The 19,515-nt window shown below is 36.9% G+C and overlaps 1 protein-coding gene across 1 annotated transcript in view; it reads right to left on the reverse strand.

The window, feature by feature from the left end:
- The window catches only part of LOC126353876 (agrin-like), a 342,153-nt gene that overhangs the window by 140,130 nt on the left and 182,508 nt on the right, over positions 1-19,515 (reverse strand). Inside the window, exon 13 of the mRNA XM_050003066.1 lies at positions 10,095-10,247. Within this exon, the coding sequence (XP_049859023.1) occupies positions 10,095-10,247 (153 nt within the window). The remainder of the gene's footprint in view (positions 1-10,094; positions 10,248-19,515) is intronic.

The following is a 19,515-nucleotide window of genomic DNA, read 5'->3' on the forward strand; positions in this document are numbered from 1 at the left end:
GTAACCTGTACTTCTGCTACGTTTTTTGGGTACTGAAACATTGATCTGCTTGAGACTTTTTTCCCTGTTTCTGTATGCTGTTTTCTATTAGAAGTCTGTTGTAGTAGTTTCTCTGTTACATTTATAAAATAGTTAGTAAACCTATTAGCTACTTCCTGTGGGTTATTAATGTTTTCCAAGCCAGCCTTTAATACTATGTTATTAACTCTATTTCGTAAGATTTGGTTTCTTTTTTACAACTTGCCAGATTGCTTTGTTTCCATTTGAAGTTTCTTCTATGTATTTGTCATTGTCTTGTTTCATTGCCTCCTTTATTATTTTATTTAAGATAGATTTATATTTTTTAAAGTAACTATCAAACTCTTGAGTTGTGTTGTAGCTTCTTGCAATATTGTGAATGTACCGTTTCTTAGCACAAGATTTCCTTATACCATTCATAATCAATCCAATTGTTGCTTTTAGTGGTTTTCACTGTTTTGGCTTTCAATGGGAAAGCAAGATCAAAACAATATTTACAAATATTCATGAATGTCTGAAACTTATCAGAAATATTTTCTGTACTATACACTATCTCCCATGATTCTTGTTGGAGATAATTCTGGAATGTTTGTACTGCAGTATTACTGAAAGGTCTGCCCATGTGTGCAGTCTTCCTCATATAATTATAGGATGGATTAGTGTTTACACAAAAGCATATAGCCTGTGCATGATGGTCTGCCAGTCCAGCTTTTATTACAATTCATTTATATTTTGTTTTGGAGCTTATTATTATTTGGTCTATGGTAGTGCTAGAATGATTCCATGTAGGGGAGTGGATTGTAATCTACAAATTATTGGCTGTTAACATGTTCATCAGCTCAGATTTTGAATTGCTTCGCTTACTAAAGTCTACATTTAGATCTCCACATATAAGAACTGTTTTTCAATTTCTTACTACTTTATTTAGTAAAGTATCAATCCGAGTATTGAATTTTTTTAGGTGGGTATCTGGAGATCTGTATAAACATACTTCAATTAATTTGAATGCTGGAATTTCTATGCCTGATATTTCAAAATCTTTCTCAGTGTTTAAGGATTCAACATTGTCTAAGTTATTGAATTCGATATCTTTCTTTATGTATACGCAGTTCCCTCCACATGTAAACTTATTTCTACAAGTTTGTGCTGCTAACACATAATCTGTTATTTTCACTGTCTTAACTCATTTTCTTTCAGCCAGTGTTCAGTTGAGCACAATATATTAACGTATCTGAGTTCACTTGATAGCAAGATTTCAAGCTCTCTTACTTTATTCATAAGTGACTGTGTATTCTGATGAAGAAGAGTGACCTAGTAAGATTTTAGGTTTGTTCTGATTGTACTTGGTTGACCACTTACCTTTATTCCTGAATTTAAATTGTGTGAGAAATCTTCATTCTCATCTAGAAGCGTGAGTTGGTTTTTTCCATTGGTCATAAGAAAATGTCCTGATGGTGAAAAGAGGCAGTTCTCCATCTCTCTGGTCATTTTACTTGTGTGGTCGATGTTGAGGTGGTTTCTGTTTTTGCTGCAAGGACTGCTACCGGAGGTGGTGTTGATAGGTGCACTCAATATCCTGATTTGGTCTTGAGGCTTTTTGGGAATAAAAAAAATCTTGTAGATGACATGGTCGCCTTACATTTCTTCTCACTGGAATTGCTGAACTTCCTCTTGTTGCTTGTTGGTGTTCACTGATACGTGTAAAATTAGATGTCCTTGGTGATACTTTTGAGACTGGATCTGCTGATGTCCTTAGTGGGTCTTCTGTAGGTACTGCTTCTGGTTTCCAAGGCACAGTTCTTCTTGTTGTATCTTGAATATCTTCGGTTGTGGAACTTGGTTCTGTTGCTTTTTTTTTGGGTTAGATGCTTTTGCCGGCATCACAGCCTGGTTTAGTCAATGGTAGTTTTGTTTTGCTGTGTCTTCTTTGAGTGATGAAGGTGGAGTACAGTTATTTTTTGCGCCTCCTCATTTATCTTTCATAACTATTGAGTTGGATAAGTCCGTTTCTGCTACTGATTTTTCTTCTGTTTTCACTGTCATGTTTGCTGAAAAGTCTTTACATTGTATGTATGTTAGAGCCGGTACTTGCAGATTGGCACTTACTGCTAGTTTTAAATGTCTACATAATTTCTCTTTGCCTTCCATTCACAAGTGAAGTCCAAGCTTTGTATAATCGCTTCTACTGTGGAATGTATTGACGCCCACTACCATTACATGCTCATAATTTTTTGCCGTCCTCACTGAGAATTCGTTTGCAGCATAGATTCTGTTGTTCAGTTTTGGTACATCATATCTGTACAGAATTGTGCACAAGATAACTTTTGTGTGGATTGTCATATGAAGAGAATCTGTTAAGGAACATTTGAAATCCTGACATTTCTTTAGGATGTCGTTTGTCCCACCTAGAATGATGACACTGTCATTTTTCGTATACTCTTTCGTCTTCCCGTCTATGTTACAAACCATGTTCTTTAACTGTGCATTAGGTTTTATTACAGAAGAGATGTAGTGTTTTTGATTTTGAGAACTGTTCAAAATTTTTGCACTGTGACGACCATGACTGTCAGAAAGAATTAATATGTTCCGTCTCTTGTTATCACTGTGTATCATTTTTTGGGGCACTGGTCGATTGCTTTTTTTACAGTATTCATTTGTATTAACACTGTTGGTTTTGTCAGGGCACTTCGTAATACAAACACATAGGTCCTTCACTGTAGTATTTTTGCTTCTGGTCCATTCATGCTGCTTTTCTTTCTCACTATTTACAGTTTTTGTCGGTTGTGTTTTGATTGGTGCACTTGATTTCAGATAACCTAGCAGTTCGGTATTTTCATTTCAAAGTTTCGTTAAATCATACTTTAAAGTGTTAATCGCTGTTTGTGTGCTTATGATACACTCTTTTAAATGTTCGATATCTGTTACACATTTGTTACATGGAATATTTTCACTTTCAACGGCTGTATTTCCGCGTGGTAGAACATTGCGCACATCACACTCATGACCCATTTTATTTGACTTCCAAGTGTGTCTTCAGTGATTGTAGCAATAGCTGCTTCAATCCATTTTCTTAATTCAGGGAGGCCTGCTGGTAGCGGAGGCATGTACACACAATCCCTGATGAAGCCCCACAGGAAAAAAATTCATGGCATAGGTCAGGTGAACATGGAGGCCATGCAAAGCAAGCCCTGTCATAGGGCCCCTTGCAGCCTATCCAGTGCTTGTGTACAGGGGTAAATAGACTTGATGTGTGCCGTGTGATAGATGATGCTCACATTGAACATTTATAAGGCTCTTGGTAAAACTGTTTGATTTGCTCTTTCATTTGACATTTCATTTATAACTGTAAGTTTAATGTAATAAATATTATAAAGCATTAAAACCCAATATTCATTTATAAACAGCCTGTATTATGGATTAGTGTACCCTTTCTTATCTTAGGGAATAGTACTGTGGGGTGGGACATGCCAAACTAATACGGAAAGGGTTTTTATACTGCAGATGTGAGCCTTTAGGAACATAGCAAAAGTAAAACCGGGAACTTCTTGCAAACCCCTGTTCATTAGACACAATATTCACATAATTTATGCCGTGTATATGGTAGAAACTATAATGCTAGTGAAAGGAGAAACTAAGATTACAAGAAGAAACAAGGATATTCACAACTATGAAACAAGGCATAGAAAAGACTTTCATATGGTTAAAAAAAAATTAACTTTAATAGCAAAAATCCCCTTTGTCAAAGGAGATGTTTTTCATAACTTGTTACCACATGAAGTTAAGATATTCACAGGGGATACTTTTAAAGAGTAAGTCAAGTAGTGGTTTTATCCCAAAAGGCCCTTGTAACTTGAATTTATTATGAAGTATAATGTAATAAGAAATAATGTAATTTGAAAAAAATGTAATTGTAAAAACTTTATACTTAATTGAAAATGCACATGCATGTGTGCCCCATTGCAGGCCATAAATGAAGGTGTGAGCATATGGAAGAAATTCACAGATATGTGAGGGGCTCAAAGACTTCTGAAATAATAGAACCCTGTATGTTGTTCTCAATGACAAGTGTTCATCAGAGACAAGGGTATCGTCAGGAGTGCCTCAGGGAAGTGTGATAGGACTGCTGTTGTTCTCTGTATAGATAAATTATTTGGCAGACAGGGTGGGCAGCAGTCTGCAGTTGTTTGCAGATGATGTCATGCTGTATGGTAAGGTGCCAAATATGAGTGACTGTAGGAAGATACAAGATGACTTAGACAAAATTCCAGTTGGTGTGATGAACGGCAGCTAGCCCTAAATTTGGAGAAATGTAAGTTAATGCAGATGAGTAGGAAGAACAAAATGTAATGTTCAGATATAGTATTACTGGTGTCCACCTTTTGCAAAGCAGTATGAGGTGGATAGAGCATGTGAAAACTGTGGTAGGGAAGGCAAATGGTTGACTTCAGTTTATTGGGAGAATTCCAGGAAAGAGTGGTTCACCTGTAAAGGAGACAGCATATAGGACTCTGGCGTGACCTATTCTTGAGTACTGCTTGAGTGTTTGGGATTTGTACAAGGTCAAATTGAAGGAAGACATAAAATAAATTCAGAAGAGGGCTGCTAGATTTGTTACCCGTAGGTTGGGAAAAACTTAAGTATTACAGAGATGCTTCAGAAACTCAAATGGGAATCCCTGGGAAGAAGGCAGTGTTCTTTTTGGGAAATACTACTGTGAAAATTTATATAATCAGCATTTTAAGTTGACTGCCAAATGATTCTGCTCCCGCCAACATACATTATGCACAAGGTCCATGAAAATAAGATACAAGAAATCAGGGCTCATACAGAGGTGTACGGACAGTCATTTTTCCCTTGCTCTATTTGTGAGTGGAACAGGAGGGGAAATGACAAGTAGTGGTACTCTATATCCTACATCACAAACCTTACGGTAGCTTGCTCAGTATCTATGTAGATGCAGATTTAGATTCCCATACCTAAACCTTAGTTAAGAACACAAAGTCTAGATGGAAGATATTTTTGTATCTTGTATTGTTGTATACATCACACTTCATCTGAATCTGCTACTTATTACAGATAATTTTAAAACTAGGGCTCAATTAATTATACAAAATTGTTTCACCATTCATACAGTATAAAACAGGTGTTAAAAGTTTTAAAATATAAAACTGAATGAAAAGTCCAATAGTCCACAATAGCTGTATTTATTGAAGTTGACTAGAGATGCTAATTAACATCACTACATATAGCTACTGCTGACTGTTTGATTTTTCATTCAGTTTAATATTTAAAAGTTTTAACACTTGTCTTATACTGTGTGAATGGTCAATAAATTATGTCGATTTTTCTAACTAGCCCAACGTAGCACTAACAATCAATAAACAGGGAAGTGAATCTGAGAATGTCATGAAAATGGAAGAGACCTCTGTAATATGTATGGCTGTGAACTAAAGTATAAGTGAAGTATGCAAAATACTCTAGCACCCTTGTTACCAAGTCAACACAACAGAAGCTACTTGTAAATGCAAAACACACCAAACTAAGCTTCCTGGTTAGTTTGCCCCTTCATTTTGGCTTGTCACTCATTTGGATGCTAAGGATTTTTTTAAAAATCATTGTTGAATGATGTGGAAAACATTCTGGGTGTGAATAATTCCCTCATTAGAACCTGCAATATTCCTGAATTACAGTCTCTAGCACAGTATTTCCCCTAATCTAACTAATACTGTTCCAAAACTCAGTTATGTCTCCACAAATCCAGAGCAAGTTGGAAACAGATTGTATCATGTGTATAGCATCTAACTTATTCAAAGTGTATTTATATAAGCTACAGTTAATAGTTTGATTCTGAATGCAAAGATGAGTAAGTTTTGTGGTTGTCCAACAAATGAACATGCTACATATGGTTGTTTATTATGAAACAAGATTCTTTTAAATTCCTGTGCTTTACTGATAGTCATACTGTACACTAATCTTACTGGTGTCTTTTAAAGCTGAATGGAAAGTTAGTTGAAAAAAGTGCAATTCAGAGTTACGATGATTTTGTCAGAATGCAGATCAATGTGACACATGCTGTTTCCAAGTTGTAATCTGGAATATTTGAGAATATTCTGCAACATTAAAAAATGTGTCACTAGTGTCATCATTTGAGAACACTCACACGAGCTTGAAAATAATATAGTGCATCTCATTTGTTTATTTTATTTTATTTTATTTCTTTATTTATTTTTAACTTTGAAAAATACACTGATGTCAAAGAGACAGGAAAGAATTCTGGTAACAACCATGGTGTGATGGTGACCACTTCAAACACGGTGATACCTCCATAGCAAAACAGCTAGCAGCATACAGCCACTATAGAACACAATAAGGGAACTACATGTAGCATCAGACACTAAACCATATATTTGCAATGGGCAATTTTGGAGATATCATCAGTTTCATCCACTGTTGTTGTTGTTGTCTTCAGTCCTGAGACTGGTTTGATGCAGCTCTCCATGCTACTCTATCCTGTGCAAGCTTCTTCATCTCCCAGTACCCACTGCAACCCACGTCCTTCTGAATCTGCTTAGTGTATTCATCTCTTGGTCTCCCTCTATGATTTTTACCCTCCACACTGCCCTCCAATGCTAAATTTGTGATCCCTTGATGCCTCAAAACATGTCCTACCAACCGATCCCTTTTTCTAGTCAAGTTGTGCCACAAACTTCTCTTCTCCCCAATCCTATTCAATACCTCCTCATTAGTTACGTGATCTAGCCACCTTATCTTCAGCATTCTTCTGTAGCACCACATTTCGAAAGTTTCTATTCTCTTCTTGTCCAAACTATTTATTGTCCATGTTTCACTTCCATACATGGCTACACTCCAAACAAATAATTTCAGAAACGACTTGCTGATACATAAATCTATATTCGATGTTAACAAATTTCTCTTCTTCAGAAACGCTTTCCTTGCCATTGCCAGTCTACATTTTATATCCTCTCTACTTCGACCATCATCAGTTATTTTACTTCCTAAATAGCAAAACTCCTTTACTACTTTAAGTGTCTCATTTCCTAATCTAATTCCCCCAGTATCACCCGACTTAATTCGACTACATTCCATTATCCTCGTTTTGCTTTTGTTGATGTTCATCTTATATCCTCCTTTCAAGACACTGTCCATTCCGTTCAACTGCTCTTCCAAGTCCTTTGCTGTCTCTGACAGAATTACAATGTCATCGGCGAACCTCAAAGTTTTTACTTCTTCTCCATGAATTTTAATACCTAATCCGAATTTTTCTTTTGTTTCCTTTACTGCTTCCTCAATATACAGATTGAATAACATCGGGGAGAGGCTACAATCCTGTCTCACTCCTTTCCCAACCACTGCTTCCCTTTCATGCCCCTCGACTCTTATGACTGCCATCTGGTTTCTGTACAAATTGTAAATAGCCTTTCGCTCCCTGTATTTTACCCCTGCGACCTTCATAATTTGAAAGAGACTATTCCAGTCAACATTGTCAAAAGCTTTCTCTAAGTCTACAAATGCTAGAAACGTAGGTTTGCCTTTTCTTAATCTTTCTTCTAAGATAAGTTGTAAGGTCAGTATTGTCTCACGTGTTCCAACATTTCTACGGAATCCAAACTGATCCTCCCCGAGGTCCGCATCTACCAGTTTTTTCATTCGTCTGTAAAGAATTCGTGTTAGTATTTTGCAGCTGTGACTTATTAAACTGATAGTTTGGTAATTTTCACGTCTGTCAGCACCTGCTTTCCTTGGATTGGAATTATTATATTATTCTTGAAGTCTGAGGGTATTTCGCCTGTCTCATACAGCTGATAGAGTTTTATCATGACTGGCTCTCCCAAGGCCGTCAGTAGTTCTAATGGAATGTTGTCTACTCCAGGGCCCTTGTTTCGACTCAGGTCTTTCAGTGCTCTGTCAAACTCTTCACGCAGTATCTTATCTCCCATTTCGTCTTCATCTACATCCTCTTCCATTTCCATAATATTGTCCTCAAGTACATCGCCCTTGTATAAACCTTCTATATGCTCCTTCCACCTTTCTGCCTTCCCTTCTTTGCTTAGAATTGGGTTGCCATCTGAGCTCTTGATATTCATACACATGGTTCTCTTCTCTTCAAAGGTCTCTTTAATTTTCCTGTAGGCAGTATCTATCTTACCCCTAGTGAGATCAGCTTCTATATCCTTACATTTGTCCTCTAGCCATCCCTGCTTAGCCATTTTGCACTTCCTGTCGATCTCATTTTTGAGACGTTTGTATTCCTTTTTGCCTGCTTCATTTACTGCATGTTTATATTTTCTCCTTTCATCAATTAAATTTAATATTTTTTCTATTACCCAAGAATTTTTACTAGCCCTCGTCTTTTTACCTACTTGATCCTCTGCTGCCTTCACTACTTCATCCCTCAGAGCTACCCATTCTTCTTCTACTGTATTTCTTTCCCCCATTCCTGTCAATTGTTCCCTTATGCTCTCCCTGAAACTCTGTACAACCTCTGATTTAGTCAGTTTATCCAGGTCCCATCTCCTTAAATTCCCACCTTTTTGCAGTTTCTTCAGTTTTAATCTACAGGTCATAACCAATAGATTGTGGTCAGAGTCCACATCTGCCCCTGGAAATGCCCTACAATTTAAAACCTGATTCCTAAATCTCTGTCTTACCATTATATAATCTATCTGATACCTTTTAGTATTTCCAGGATTCTTCCATGTATACAACCTTCTTTTATGATTGTTGAACCAAGTGTTAGCTATGATTAAGTTATGCTCTGTGCAAAATTCTACCAGATGGCTTCCTCTTTCGTTTCTTAGCCCCAATCCATAATCACCTACTATGTTTCCTTATCTTCCTTTTCCTACTGACAAATTCCAGTCACCCATGACTATTAAATTTCCGTCTCCCTTCACAACCTCAATAATTTCTTTTATCTCATCATACATTTCATCAATTTCTTCATCATCTGCAGAGCTAGTTGGCATATAAACTTGTACTACTGTAGTAGGCATGGGCTTTGTGTCTATCTTGGCCACAATAATGCATTCACTATGCTGTTTGTAGTAGCTTACCTGCACTCCTATTTTTTTATTCATTATTAAACCTACTCCTGCATTACCCCTATTTGATTTTGTATTTATAACCCTGTATTCACCTGACCAGAAGTCTTGTTCCTCCTGCCACCGAACTTCACTAATTCCCACTATATCTAACTTTAATCTATCCATTTCCCTTTTTAAATTTTCTAACCTACCTGCCCGATTAAGGGATCTGACATTCTACCCTCCGATCCGTAGAACGTCAGTTTTCTTTCTCCTGATAATTACGTCCTCCTGAGTAGTCCCCGCCGGGAGATCCGAATGGGGGACTATTTTACCTCCGGAATATTTTACCCAAGAGGACGCCATCATCGTTTAATCATACAGTAAAGCTGCATGTCCTCGGGAAAAATTACGGCTGTAGTTTCCCCTTGCTTTCAGCCGTTCGCAGTACCACAACAGCAAAGCCGTTTTGGTTAATGTTGCAAGGCCAGATCAGTCAATCATCCAGATTGTTGCCCCTGCAACTACTGAAAAGGCTGCTGCCCCTCTTCAGGAACCACATGTTTGTCTGGCCTCTCAACAGATACCCCTTCGTTGTGGTTGCACCTACGGTACGGCCATCTGTATCGCTGAGGCATGCAAGCCTCCCCACCAACGGCAAGGTCCATGGTTCATAGGGGGGTTTCATCCACTAACACATATTAATTCCCTGCTGGAACACAGGCATTAATGATGAGGAACAAAGTGAGTACATTATACTGTATGTATCAATGTGTAGCACAGAGTGAAAAGAGGCAGAGTGTACTGAAATAACATTAACATGCAACACTAACTGATGTAGAAATCTTACGTTCAAGGAGATGAAAATTTAATATTTGTTTATGACTCTAATTATCACCCTTACCATAACCTTCTCCTGACTGCTGAATGTAGATTTCATTCACTAAATTGAACACTGGACATTTCTTATATTTGATTTTTTGTGTGTATTATACTGCACTACAATTACATAATTTTAATGATTATTCTTACCTGACACTGACACACAGCCTGAGGGACCAAGAGTTAAGTTATGCCCAGTACAGACAGTGCACTTCTGTCCTTGAACACCAGATCTGCACATGCACCGACCAGTCATCTGTTCACAATCTTCTCGAACAGCACCATATGGGGAGCATTCACAAGCTAATTGTTTGAAGAAAAGACATCTAATCTTTAATGTGCTTCCATTTATGAATTACATGTATTCTATTAAAATATATGAACTTTCACAGAATATTCAAAAATCCTTGCCATCTGCAGTACTAGTGATATACATTTTACAATTATATTTTATACAAACAAGCTTATGTCTGTTAGGTATTTTTCACATGACTATTTTTCATGTAATTCGGACTGTAGGTGCATAAACTGTATTACAAGATTTATTAATGTTGCATTAAGCTGTGACAGAAAATGGTAATTGGTGCAGTGAAGGAAAATAAACTAATTCATTTCAACTGTAGAATAGTTTCCACATAAATCATTTTAATCTTCAATTGTGATTACTCAGTTACTTCAATAAACTGCCAAAACAGTACACTGGTTTGACTAACCTGACAGTGTCTGGAAAACCTTTTATGGAGTATGAAAAGCTGAAAGCAATGGATCACTCTTTCTTACTTAATGCTCAGATGCAGCTGCCCCCAGTTTTGTCTTCATAAGGCTGAGACAAATACAAAATCTACAAATTTCCAGCTCCAGTCTTGCAATATTACTACCCAGTAAGATTTCTTCACCCCTTACAGCATCTGCACTCGTGGTCTAGTGGCTAGTGTTGCTGCCTCTGGATCAAGAGGTCCCGGGTTCGATTCCTGGCCACGTCAGGGATTTTTTCTGCTGAGGGACTGGGTGTTTGTATTGTACTCATCATTTCATCATCATCATTATCATTAGGAACAGTGTCTAGATTGGCCTTTAAAAAGATTGTACCATGTATAAATTGGGACTTCATCTGTACAGGCACTGATGACTGCTCAGTTGGGCGCTCCAAAACCAATCATCATCATTGTCACCCCTCTCAGGCAGTTCCCCTATTATCAACACTTCAGTGCTCCATTAATCCATTTTCCCCCTAATTTCCCAGAAGATCCCCAGCCTCAAAGACAACAAACTCGTACAGATCCACAATGTAGCTACCCTGGAGAAATTTCAAACATATTTAAAGGCATCATTCTATACAGTACCTACAGATCTATTTTTTACTTACTTACACAGCAAATGACAAAGTGTAAAGTGTTATACACTAACTTTGCCACAATTTTGCCTCATTTGACTGCCTGATCAACAGAAGTGTTGAATGCACCCAAGTTTATAAAATATGACATTTACTTCATGTCAAATAATCTACATGTGGAAGTGTATTACACTAATAAATGGAAAAAAGCATCTGTGATTTTCTAAAACATTAAAATTTCCAAAATATTTGGGGTAGCCATAAATTTTAATTATCTACTCGAAAAACTAAACTGCGCTCTTAAAAACTAAAGGTGGTGCTTGTCTTTCACTACATGCTGGACTTTCAATGCAACTCTCCTTTTCCTAACATGTATTACTTGGCAGAAACATTGATTAAAGAAATCTGGATTTTTGTTGTTCAGGAAACATTCAACATTTATCTTGTCAGCATTCTGGAAAAGGTTGCAAAGCAATGGTTTCTTCTTACAAGGAGAGAGAGAGAGAAAAAAAAAATCACAGAGTGCCATGACAGAAGAATAGGGGGTTGAGGAAAATCTGACAGCTGAAAGAAGCAGTATGTAAAACATGTGCAGAATGAGCTGGCATGTTGTCATGGAACTACAACACTTTGTCTTGATAGCCTCCTGTAACCTCAACAGATTTTGGTAGTATGCTTTGGTGGTGGTTCGATCCCTATGAGCATAATTTTAGCAACATATTGAAGCAGTCCAAAAAATACTCAGCATCACATTACTGAATGGTGGTTGAGCCTTCACCTTTTTCTGTCAATAGTGAATCTACACATTTCCACTACTTGATTAGCTCCTTTGTCTTGGAGTAATAGCGATAGGCATAGCACACATCCATGGTGATTAGGTAGGTAGTCATCTGGATTGGTCTAAGATAGGCGCAATGTTTACCTTGCTGTCTCAGTTTGGCAAACTGTTCAAATGGATGTGAGCAGCCATGGAACCCAGCTTGAAAACTGATCCATGACGATTTTCATTTTTACCACTAATGCACCAAGGCCTCCTCTTCTTTTCCACTTCCTGTTCTTCACAGAGAGATGGTCTGCCATGTAGTTCTTGATTATTCGGACTTGTTTGACCATACTGTATGTATCTGCCCCACCTACCCACTGTATTATATGATGCTGCATTTTTGATTTCTGCTTCCACCAATTCAGCATGTGTTGTTGTTGTATTGTTTCCCTTCAAATGCAAAATACTCCACTTAGTCAATACACTGTAAAAAAAAAAAAAAAAGAAAAAAAAAAAAAAAACCTGTGACCTTCTGTGGGAAATACCCAGTACAAAGTAAGATCTGTTTGAGAGAAATTCTAGAAAGAGTGAATACATTCACATATATAGGCTATAAAATAACCTTTCTGGAAGAAACAGACCTAGCTGAAAAGCCACCCAGTATACAAAAGCAATGGGAGTCATTAATAATGTAATGAAACCCTCTCTCATCCAGAAGCAAACCAGAACATGCCTTTATAAGACTTTAGAAAGACCTATGTCTATAATATGGCATCAAGGCCTAGAAAATAAAGGCAAAAGATGCAAAAAGACTAACAGTATGTGAAATGGAATCCTTGACACAAACAGCTAATTACACCAAATGGGATCGCAAAAAGCATGAAGATGTGCTGAAGGAAATTATATTCAGAATGACTAAAGGAACTGCAGAAAATATCTACAATGAATTAGCTCTTGGAGAGTCCCAAAATCCAAGATACACTTCTACATCAATGGTGTAAGATTGCTATGTCAACCAATATTTATTTAAATAACATTTGTTACCAATATTAAAATTTACTTACCACAATGTGAAAACAGGCATGGAAACTTTATCATGCAATAGAGGTATGAGCTGATATAGGTCACAATGATGTGTTGGAAAATCCAGGACTGAATGTAACAATATAATGAAAAGGATGGTTGCTAGTCACCATAAAGCACGGATGCTGAGTCGCTCGGCATCTCCGCTACTATATGGTGAGGAGCAACTATTCTTTTCATTATACTGTCACAATAATGTATATTGCAGGAGTGAAGCAATGTGTTCTAACAACATTTGATCCCATGATGAACAGAAACTGATAGTTGTATCAGTTTTCATACACCTGGTGCAGTGTACTACTACAACATGTCATGTATAGATATATGTGGTAACACATATTTTCACAAGCTTCGGGATACCCCTGAGTTGGTGGTAAGTAAGCTTCTCAAGGACCACGAGTGCCAGATTAACTTCATGGTAAGTACACATTGCAAGCCCTTTCCAGAAACTATTTTGGTGGTAACCATACTTCCCAAGAGCCATTAGCATGCCATTGTTTGGTGAGCTATATACTTCCCACAGCTCTGAAGGCAATGTTCCACAACAAACAGAAACTATAGCTGGTACAGTGGACTGCCACTAGATGCCCGGAGTGTACAGAAGTGGTAACACATATTCTGTTAAATGCTGTAAAGAAATACATTTAGTTGGAAGTATATCCCCTACAGTCTGCAAAAGGATTAAACAATCTGTTAGCAATACTAAAATTTTGAATATAACCTCCTTACTGAAGAGCTGTTACTTCACTCAATTGTTTACACTAATTTGCAGAGCACACAAGCTTGGGCAGTACAAAAATGCGACAGTTATATAAGATTTAGTGTCTTACTTCTAAAAATGCAAGACAACATCTACATTTACATGATGTCGTGCACTCAGCTCTCTTCAAAAAGCATATAATGTATTTTGTCCATGATGAACAATATTATTGCATAGAACTATCGAAACAGGATAGCGTATAATTTTTAGAAACAAATGATATAGTGCTGCAAACAGTCTTTAATATAGAAATATACCAAATTATACATGATTTAACTGTTCTTTTAAATGGCTTCTGTACTTTTTTATGAAGGTGAGAGGCAGACTGCCCAGTTTCCTTGGTGGTTTGTTGACAGAACAGCTTTATTCAAAAAGATGCAAAAAATTGTCTGTTGCAGACTACTACATATATTCTTGAATGTACACTTATATAAAAAGCATGCCTTTACCAACTATACTTTCTGGGGTCACAGGTAAGGGTAACTTGAGATTATGTTATCGTCTAATATCCAATTGCAAGATATTTCAGTGTACTTTGGCATAACATTCCTTGGAAGAAGAAAAGAACTGCACTTGCAGGAAGTATCTGATTAAACTACAAAATAAAATTCAAACACTGGTAACCCTGTGGTGTGCAGTGTGACGTGCCTCAAGCCAGTCCTGGCAATTCTGCCATTACTACTGCACAGTGTTTTATGGTATGGTGCATATCAAAACATGGGACAGCATACAGTCTCCCTTTACTATTATTATTATTATTATTATTATTATTATTATTATTATTATTTGTTGCAGTCAACATATTTTATCACATGGCAAATTTTTTTCCAAGAAAAAACAACAATGCTTGAAAAGTGCTTTTATTGTAGTCACAAAGGGATTTCCTCTCCTGGTTTTATATAAATTGCATGTGGAGGGGGAGGAAGGAAAGGAAAGGGACTGTGGATGGCAGCTGCATTGGGCCTTTGGGCAGAATCAGCAGTGATGAGTGGAAATGTGTGCCGAACCAGGATTTGAACCTGGGATCACCTACTTACTAGGCAGTTGCCTTAACCATTGCGCTGCCTGGATGCAATGTTTGTCGTAACTGTGTGCACTATCTCAGCATGCCTCTCAGCCAATCCACATTGCCACTTCCAACAACAGCAAGGAAAACAAATTGAATGGGAAAGAAGAACTAAAATACAGCACTACTGATGATCCTGATTTAAACTAAAGGTAAGTAATGCTGTAAATATGACTCCCAATTATGAGATCATGAGTAAGCCCAATCTAAAAATTTACCACCATAATGTGCAGTCCCTGCATAATAAGATTGACAAAATTAACGTATTGTTAGTAGGTGAACTTAAATATTTCTCAGTGTTATGCATTTCTGAGCACTGTCTGAACCCAGAATTAAACCAGAATATGAAAATAAACAAATTCACTTTGGCTTCTTACTACTGCAGGAAAAACAATGAGCAGGGTGGGGTGGCAATTTACACAAAGGAAAACATAGATTTTATTACCCTACCTGACTTAACTAGAATATATGTCAAAAAAGGATTGTGAAACTGCAGCTATAAAAATTATTCAGTTCAACCTGGTTTTTGCTACAGTTTACTGGTCACCATCTGGAAATTTTGAACTTTCTTAAACAAAATGGAGTCATTGCTACATAAAGTAAATAAAATGAATAGATTTCCTTACAAATAGTAACCCTTTTGAACCTTGCAACATCCTATAATTTAAAGGCTGAATAAAAGCTGCTATCTGAGTACCAGAAACTTGCCGAACACTTCTAGGCCGATTTCTAGTCAAGAAGAGTTTACACAACACTTCACTAAAACTTCTCAATGCAGGTTTTAGGGACCCTCTTGCTCAAATATTAAGCATAAAAGTAAAAGGCAGTATTATTAACAACATTTCTTTAAGAAGTTATGATCAGGATAATGTAAACTACTTCAGCAGCTTATTACAGAAAGAAATCAGTCACAAGTGTACAGAATGATTGATATACATGTAAAGTTCAACACTTCCATTGATACATTAACCCATTTCTTTAAAATTGCATTCCTACTGAAAACTGTAACCATTCAGGGGAACTCCAGAACAAACAGTTGAAGCACAAGGGGAATAAGGGTTTCATGCCAGAAGAAAAGACTACTTCATGAAGTATGTAATTCAAAAAATTCCTCACCTGAAGTACACGCATACTATAAAAAATACTTCAAAATATTTAAAAAAGTAATAAAAAGCATCAAAAATAATGCATTATGATGAATATGTTTATGATTTAGTTAATAAATAGAAGGCTATGTGTTATAAAAAATAAAACTGGAGGATACAGACAATCTTGCAAAAATATATATCTCAAAAAAATAAAGAAGTGACAAATCCCTTACAGGCAGCCAACACATTTAACAATTTTATTATAATCAAACTTAATAAGAACACTCAGACAAATGAATATAAAATAAGTGCATGTAGAGGATCAATGTATATCAATTCTGTTTCACAAGATGAAGTAACTAAAGAAATGAAAGGACTGAAAAATTCCAACCCTGCGGGCATTGATGGTGGACCTGCAACAAGAGAAGAGAGCATCAAAACTAATTGAAATACTTAAACTTTTATGTGACTACTCAGTTCAGGCACGCACTTTCCCTGATGTATTGAGAATATCAAAAGATATTCCAGTATATAATAAAGTGAGAAATATATGTAAATAACTACAGACCCATCACAATTAGAAAACGTTATGTATGGCAAACTTATGAAATTTATAAATAAAAACAAAACCCTATGCAATGAACACCATCAATTCAGAAATAAGCGGTCAATGACAACTGCTATTTATGAGTGCATCAGTTCCATCCTAAACCTGATGGACAAGAAACATGAATCAACAGGACTATTTATCGACTCGTCAAAAGCTTTTGACATGGTGGATCATAAAATTCTGCTATCAAAGCTTGAAAGATGTGGTATTCAAGGCCTGACCAACAATTGGATCAATTCTTTCCTGACTAATCATAAGCAGACAGTATGCATCAAGCACACAAATATTGATCTAAAAACTGTATTGGAACACTTATCTCACTATAAACAAATTAAATGTGGTGTACGCCAAGGATCAGTAATGGGACCTCTTCTATTCCTTCTGTACATAAACGATATAAGCGTAAATGTTGATGCACATAAAACAATGATATTTGCAGATTACACCACAATTCTACTAAAAGGAGACAGCAATGAACAGTTACAACAGTCAGTAAACATGACCACACAAAGACAGCAATGAACAGTTACAGTAGTCAGTAAACATGGTCATGAAAAAACTTAGCAGCTGGGCACAGAATAATCAGCTTGTAATAAACAGTAAAAAACCATTGTACTAAAATTTCACAATGCTCCAAACAAGAACATGTTCACCCCATTGGTCACTATCAAAGACGAACTAGTTGGTAACAGTACTGAAACCAAATTCTTAGGACAGTGGCTGCAGAGCAACATAAAATGGAATAAACGTATTGAATATCTCAATGCAGAACTGAGCAAAACATGTTACTTTCTTCGCTCACTAAAATCATGCTGTAGTGAGAAAACAGTAATGAATGAATATCATGCCTATTTTCATCCTTGTTTTGATATGGGGTCACTTTCTGGGGCAACTGTAGAACAGCTAATAGCATTTTTAATCTACAAAAAAGGGCCATTAGTATCATGTTTGGGTACAAGCCTAGAGACTCTTGTAAACCTCTGTTTAAGAAACTGAACAATGGAAAATCCAGGATGGAATGTAACAAATCCAACACTACACAGTTGTCATTTCACAGCCTCACCCAGTCTTTTAATTTCTTTTTATTTCTCTTACTTACCCCCTCCCCCCTTCTCTCCTGCCCTCCGTCTAAACTGCAACACTTCACTGTCCGCCACTCCCACCATACTCCCCCTCCCTGCACCAGCCTCCTCCTTATCCCCACCCAGTCGCCACTCTCATCATGCACTGGTGCTGCTGCTTCCAGTGTAGTTTCAGCTCTCTGAGACTGCGGACGCGTGTGCAAGTTGCATTTGCGTGAGTGTGTGTGTACGTGTGTCTACTGCTGACAAAGGCCTTAATGGCTGAAAGCTATAATTGTGTGAATCTTTTTGTTGTGCCTATCGCGACTCACCATCTCTGCTATATTGTTTAAGAAATCTGGTATACCTCCATTACCATGTGTATACATTATGGAAACTATTTTATTCTTTAAAATAAATGTAATAGGAGAGGACTGCAGACTGCAAAAATACTGTGATATACGTGATCACTTTATCAGACAAAACAGAAACTTGCATATAACACAAATCAGAACAGCTCTGTGCCAAAAAGGTACTTTTCACATGGGAGTAAGCTTTATAACAAACTTCCTGAAAACATAAAAGCTATTGCTCAGGTCAATACCTTCGGAAAATCCCTAAAGTCATATTTATAGCAAGACTGCTTTTACTCCATTGAAGAATATTTAAATTTATGAAGTTTGTTATATAAATACTTATGTATAAAGTGTATTATTGTAGCCTAAAATAAGTATGCCTAGAAATGACTTTCAGCTGTATACTTATAACTTGACTTGTCCAATGTATTATGCATAAGCTGCTTTGTAGACAACTGGACCAATAAATTCAATACAATACAATGCCTTGAGCCATCTATCTGTTCCCATCTATGTCCTCCATGCTCACTGCTTTATGATTCCGGCAGGATATCGGTTGTAGCTGAGCATCAGCACTACTGAATGTGGTGGAATCATTGCCCATCGGCATCAGTAGAGTAGACAACCAACTTCCTGTGGGACTCTCAAAGTAGTGAGGATCGTGGACATGGACAGGGAATTTGGGTAGTTGGCAGTAAATGGGAATGTGGGTAGGCCAAGAGATATGTCAGACAGTCTGCACAATTGCAATAAATACTGTGTGCAGTTGGCACAGTGCTTAATGCAGCTGAGTCCCGATGCAGCTGACATCAATAGTCCCTTCCCTTTCCTTTCTTCCCTCCACCTTCAATTTACATAATACGTATCACAGCTACAAATTCTGTGTGATGTCTGTTCTTTTGGACAGAATTTGTAAGTAGCATGTGAATTTAGTACCAGCACACTTGTTTATCACGTGAAGACTAATTTTTTAAATATTTTTTGTTGATTCAAATTCATTCTGCCTCAAGTCACACTGTCTTGTCTATTGCTCCCAGAGATTGACTGCAGTTCAATAAGTATTTTGGTGACACCAAGTTGTTAAAGTTTCTATTTTATTAATCTGCAGCTAGTTTCAACCTAACCATTCATTTTCTAGCAGAACTTTAATGTTGGCACAAGCATAAACTAATGTAACTTAATATTCCAGGCATTTCTTATTAAAAGTACGCTGTTAATGCAGTTTGCTAATCTGAATTTAAGCCTTTGGCATGCCAGTGCTGAACTTCTAATTTGGTCAGACAAAATTCATATTATCTTCTTAGAAGAATATGTCTTTTACCAAAGCTGTGCCACATAATTTTAAGATTATTTTGGATTCAGTTTCTCAAGATTGCTTTGATAGTCCATTTTTCTTGCTGATACCATTTCAACAGCAAGACATGTGGACAATATACATACGTCTCTTCTCC

This window comes from Schistocerca gregaria, chromosome 3 (genome assembly GCF_023897955.1).
Source record: "Schistocerca gregaria isolate iqSchGreg1 chromosome 3, iqSchGreg1.2, whole genome shotgun sequence".
Lineage (NCBI taxonomy): Eukaryota > Metazoa > Arthropoda > Insecta > Orthoptera > Acrididae > Schistocerca > Schistocerca gregaria.